The sequence below is a fragment of the Rhizophagus irregularis genome, chromosome 31, assembly GCF_026210795.1.
Source record: "Rhizophagus irregularis chromosome 31, complete sequence".
NCBI classification, from domain to species: domain Eukaryota; kingdom Fungi; phylum Glomeromycota; class Glomeromycetes; order Glomerales; family Glomeraceae; genus Rhizophagus; species Rhizophagus irregularis.
The window spans coordinates 342,374-348,550 of NC_089459.1; the positions used below are offsets into that span (position 1 = coordinate 342,374).

At 28.4% G+C, this 6,177-nt stretch overlaps 2 protein-coding genes across 2 annotated transcripts; both read right to left on the reverse strand.

Annotated features, from left to right (window-relative positions):
* Positions 1-2,892, reverse strand: OCT59_022176 (uncharacterized protein; the record flags this gene model as incomplete). The annotated part of the gene is made up of 2 exons (XM_066144655.1): positions 1-2,515; positions 2,637-2,892. The coding sequence occupies 2 exons, from the start codon at positions 2,890-2,892 to the stop codon at positions 273-275; spliced, it is 2,499 nt and encodes an 832-aa protein (XP_066006096.1). The 3' UTR covers positions 1-272.
* A 2,177-nt stretch (positions 2,893-5,069) lies between these two features.
* On the reverse strand, positions 5,070-6,177 carry OCT59_022177 (uncharacterized protein; the record flags this gene model as incomplete). The annotated part of the gene is made up of 2 exons (XM_025330064.2): positions 5,070-5,377; positions 5,457-6,177. The coding sequence occupies 2 exons, from the start codon at positions 6,175-6,177 to the stop codon at positions 5,070-5,072; spliced, it is 1,029 nt and encodes a 342-aa protein (XP_025185627.2).

Below are 6,177 nucleotides of genomic sequence, written 5' to 3' on the forward strand. Positions count from 1 at the left end.
AATTTCCAAACAAATTCTTTTATTATACTTGTAGTTTACTATATAGTAAATTAATACATACTATTTAATAAATTAATACATGCCATTTAATTTAAATGTTGCGCTTAAATAAACAAATTTCTTGCTGTTATAAGGTTACTATAGTTATTATATAAAAATATCGAATTTTTTGAATATCAAATTCAGAAATTAAAGTAGTCTCCTCGTCTCCAATTTTCTTCTCATGTCAAACTAATTGCATATGTTTCTCCTCTTCAATTCTTTTTGCAATTTCATTGCTGCCTCTTCAATTTTTCTTGCCACTTCAGTTGTTCTTGTCTCTCTAATTCTTCTCGCATCTTCAATTCTTTTTGCCATTTCAGTTCTTCTTGTCTCTCTAATTCTTCTTGTATCTTCAATTCTTCTTGCCACTTCAATTGTTCTTGTCTCTCTAATTCTTCTCGCATCTTCAATTCTTCTTGCCACTTCAATTGTTCTTGTCTCTCTAATTCTTCTCGCATCTTTAATTCTTCTTGCCACTTCGATTGTTCTTGTCTCTCTAATTCTTTCCGCCTCTCAAATTCTTTTTGCAACCTCAATTCTTCTTGCTTCTCTAATTCTCGTCTCAATACTTTTTGCCACCTCAATTTTTCTTGCTTCTTCAGTTCTTCTTGCCTCTTCAATTCCTTTTGCCTTTTCGATTGTTCTTGTCTCTCTAATTCTTTCCGCCTCTCAAATTCTTTTTGCAACCTCAATTCTTCTTGCTTCTCTAATTCTCGTCTCAATACTTTTTGCCACCTCAATTTTTCTTGCTTCTTCAGTTCTTCTTGCTTCTTCAGTTCTTCTTGCTTCTTCAGTTCTTCTTGCTTCTTCAGTTCTTCTTGCTTCTCCAGTTCTTCTTGCTTCTTCAGTTCTTCTTTCCTCTTCAATTCCTTTTGCCTTTTCGATTGTTCTTGTCTCTCTAATTCTTTCCGCCTCTCAAATTCTTTTTGCAACCTCAATTCTTCTTGCTTCTCTAATTCTCGTCTCAATACTTTTTGCCACCTCAATTTTTCTTGCTTCTTCAGTTCTTCTTGCTTCTTCAGTTCTTCTTGCTTCTTCAGTTCTTCTTGCCTCTTCAATTCCTTTTGCCTTTTCGATTGTTCTTGTCTCTCTAATTCTTTCCTCCTCTCAAATTCTTTTTGCAACCTCAATTCTTCTTGCTTCTCTAATTCTCGTCTCAATACTTTTTGCCACCTCAATTTTTCTTGCTTCTTCAGTTCTTCTTGCCTCTTCAATTCTTCTCGCACCTTCAATTCTTCTTGTATTCCCGCTTCCCTTGATAATACACTCTTCTCCAATATTCTTTTTATATTTAGTTCTTTATTATTATCATGCGAAGAGACTTCATTAGCATCGTTATTATCCTTTTTTGAACATCCTTTCACAATCTGAAACATTTCATATTCTTCTACAGAAAAATATTCAGTTTCTCTAATTAATTTTTCATAACAAGAAGATTTCTTACAATAACTCTGATCATAAAAATTATTTCCATATAATACAAGGTCACAATTACCGAATGATGGACCATAATTAGGATTATTATATATAGCATTCTTATCATCATCTACTCGACTTAAAATAAAATTTTCAATGTTATCCTTATTTTTAAAAGAAAATATAAAACTATTTATAGTATTACTATGACCTGAAGTAGGTTTCCATATAATTGGATTATATCCTCCAAGAATTTCATTACTATCTCTAACTTTAATAATTGTTATAGTATCAGATTTATTATTACAAATCTCATGAAACTTTTTGGGTGAAAATCCATCACGTGAACCACGAAGGATTAATTTGAATTCATATAAATTTTTTATATTATCAGTAATTTCTAATTTATCAATCCATCTTGAAATTAATCCAACATGTTGAATTGTAATGATCTTTGAATCAATACTTTTTGAATTAATTTCTTTTGTTATAATTAATTCTGATTTGTTATTTTGTTGATAAATAAAATTTTTAATTAATTTTTCACGTAATTCTTTTGGTATGATTTTTTTATATGGATATACTTTATCTATAAATTCTTTAGAATTTAAATTATAGAATTTAATAAAAGGAATGAATTGTTGTAGACTATCTTTCAGAATATTAAAATCATCTTTTGAATAATTCGAAGGATCTGAAGAAAGTTCAGGATTCTGAGAAATTCCCCATTTAAGAATATTTTCCCAAATTTGAATATCACCCATTTGAATATTATCGTTTTGAATAAGAGAAATCAAACATTTTTTTGAAAGTGAAGTAAAATCGATTGAATTAAAAACTTTTTCAGGTTCTTTAGATATTAATTCAGTACAAAAATTTTGTAATTTTAAGAAAGAATCATTATTAAAACTTGTTTGATAGATTAAGTTAAAATTTTGTTCGATCCAATCTTTTTTATTTTCAATCAAAAATGATTGTAAGTGTATGGTTAATTCCTGAAGACTAAGTTCACTAGCACTAATCAAGATATTAACAATGTCTGAAATATTATATTCCTCTAAAGAAAGGCTTCCTCCATATATATATCTTAAAAAAAAAAGAAAATTAATAAATATTAAATAAAAAAAATTAAAATAAAAGAATCAATTATAATTCAGAATTTTCAAGTTATCCTTAACTTAAGATGATTTGAAAAGTTTCAGGTAAAATATTTGATAATTTAATATGCGTTAAAGTACTATCATCTTTCCTTTTATTTGTTGATAAAATTCTCCGTAAATAAGAAGAACGATAATTTAAAATAACCATATGAGCACGGAATATTTTTACATGAGGGTCATCACCAACTTCAACAGTAATATCATAATATTCATTATCATCTAAAATTTCAAGTAAATTTTGAGATAATTTTTGTAATAATTTGTTATCATCCATTACAACCAGAGTTTTCCGTACTTCAAAAAGAAATAAAATGCAAAAATGCACAATCGTTGATCATTTTTATAGGGAATTCCGGCTAAATTAAATCCGGAAAAAGCACAAGGATGGATTTGTGAAAAAATGTAATACAGAGTTTACCCGTCTGTAGTGATGTTATTGCTGGATTAATTTAATTGGTACAGTACGATGCACAGTCACAAGATCGTCACAGGTACAATTCAATTCGCACAGCCCACCGTACCTCTATATATAAATTTTATAAATAAAATAAAAATCGCAAAATTATTTCTTGGTAACAGTAACGTATATTGCGGCGCATGTTACCAAATGTAAATGTATTTCTTTTTTGTGCAAGCACCTTTAATTTTTATTTGTTATCTAAAATTTGCATGTATGCCTATAAGAAATGAGTTGAATGTGTAGCAGACGACTTAAAAACCAAAAAAAAAATTTTTAGAACTATATTGCTGTGGCTAAGAGTGAGTTTGACATTCCCCAGGATCACAATAATTTTATTATAAAAAAATTTCTGCTAAGCCATAAATTTAAAAATGCAATTTTTGTTTTACTAAATTTGTGGATACGAATTGATGGTGTAGTGATTGAAGATTTAGAATGTTCATAAATTTTAAATTTTATGCTTTTGGCTAAAGTGATGACTAATATAAATATTACCAGTTGGTCCTGAAATTTTAATTTTTGCAGTACAGTTTTCATCATTATCTAATTTTTGAAATTGGATGGATTTTACGTTCACCTAAATAATTTAAAACAACTATCACCTTGATCATACTCCTAAGATGTATGTATCAAATTTCTCTTGTTTATTAAAAACAATATTTAGTATATTTTATTTAATTTTTTAGTCGGTACAAAGTAAAGCGGTTAAACGATATTGAGTTACGAGATAACCTCCGAGGTTGTATAATATAATTTGATAAAATCTATGCAGTATAGTTGCAAAAACTATACTCTGAGTATTGAAATTTTTAATGCCATACAGCTATACTTTATAAATTTAGTACATACTAACATACCATTAGATAACTTGATAGACTTTGATGTTCAATAAAAAACAAATTTTTAAATTAAAAAAGTTTTCCTAATCACATTTATTATTTATTTATGCATTTTTAAGTAAAAGTAATCAAAATTCAAAAATAATCCGACAAATTCAGCTTAAGTGATTATTACCAATAAAAATAAAAAAAATATAAACATGAGAGTTAAAATTTTCGTTTAACTTCGTAATTTATTATCTAATAATCCCAGAAGACATATTAGACGCGTCCTGTTCTCTACAAAAAAAAAAATGAAACGTTAAAATGTTTTTTTTAAAGTAAATCCTCATTAAATCTTCCATTACAATGTACTAAGTTCTCCAAGCAATGTTGTTCTTAACCTGTACCTTTCAAAGTGTTCAGGTAGGAGGCTTCTACGGTTAAAAAAAAAATGAAAGAAACGTTAGTAAAGGTTCTACTAACGTCCTCTAACTCCAAATTCACAACGCCTACCTTTTATTCAGAATCCAAGGTCGTTCAAGCGGTCAAGTAGGTATTTACAAAGAAAAAAGGCAAAAGAAATGCTAATAAATTATATTAACATAACCTAAATCACCACTTCCTAATCCCTACCTTCATTGAAACCGATCTCAAGTTCTGAAATCAAATATCCAAGACGTCCGGTAGGTACCTACAAAATAAAAGAAATCAAAAGGAACATTCAGTTAGTAAAATTGCACTAAAATTCCTTAAATCCTGCACTTCACGTTCAACTCTCACCTAATTATGAGATTTTGACTTCAAAGTGGTTTCCGATTCTATTTGTCCCTAATCCTGAAAAAAGAAAAATGATTTTTTTAATAAAAAAATAAAAATAAATAAATAAAATCAATTTTTTCACCCTTTCTTTTAAAAAAAACGAAAAAAGAAGTTAAAAATAAAAATTTTTTTTTTAAAAAAAAAATCCACCGTTAAAAAGTCCAAATATAGTTAGTATAACAGTATCGCACTTACTATCACTATACAACATCGGAGGTTATATCATACTCAATAACTATATTATCAATGTAAAGTAGATTTATTCAAAATTCTATCTAGATAAAATACAACTTAATAATATTAAATAAAAAAAACAGACAAATGTATAAGCTATGTTAATGTATATATTAATTAATTGTCTTTCTTGATACAAATACCGTAAGGACGCAAATCTGCTCCATCAGGGGAAATCCAATATTCACCATTTTCAGTTTCTTCATTTGTAATTCTAACTAAATTATTTGGATTAACTCTATTTTGAAACACGATTCTATAAACATCCCCTTCGTAAGTGAATTTTTTAGCGTATTGATACGCAACATTAATATCCGGAGTAGAATAAATTCCATGTCCAAATAGGAATCGTTTACCCTTGCACAATTGATAACCTTCATCAGCGATTGATTTACAGTTATGTTTTGCAGTTCCATGGTAAGAAACTATTAAAATACGTAAAATATTGATGAAATGAGTAAAAAATATATATTACATTAAATATTACAAATATTTCCTTATTACCTGGCCATTCATTTTGTACCGAACTTGTTAAACAACGTCTATTATTAACACCAAGCCAACTGTTATCTTCATATTTATTAAGAACGTTGAGGGCATTTCTTTTCCATCCACAAGGACGTTTATATTCAAAATTTCCTCTCATAAATTTTATTCCTTCATCATTTACATCCGTGAAATCATAATCATAATCTGGGTCAAGCTGATCCGGATGAATAAATAATACTCCCATACCACCGCCACCTCTTAACCTCAATAATAAATGCAAGGTACTTCCAGTTTTTATATCACAATCCACTAAAGTGGCACCATCTTCTAATCCTTTGCCAGCAAAAATTAATCTTTGTTGATCTGATGGTATACCTAATCTATCTTGAATTTTTGCTTTTAACTGATCAATTGTTTCATTTAAATCAATTTCTACTTTTATAGTTTTGTCCGATAATGTTTTAATGAACACTTCGGCTAGTTTTTGATTCATCTTAGTTCGACTTATTGATCCTCTTGAGAACACGAATTTTAATTTTGATGATTCATTATTTGCACTACCCTTTATATTAGCAGTTGGCACTCTACCACCAATTAAATGTGACTGGTGAAGAGATTCTTGACTCAATGGAGAATAATCACCACTATTCCACCATTTATTACAAAAATCATCGTAAGTAATAACAGTATTATTGGTAATAGCACTTAATGCTGCGGCTAAAAGTGTATTTGACAT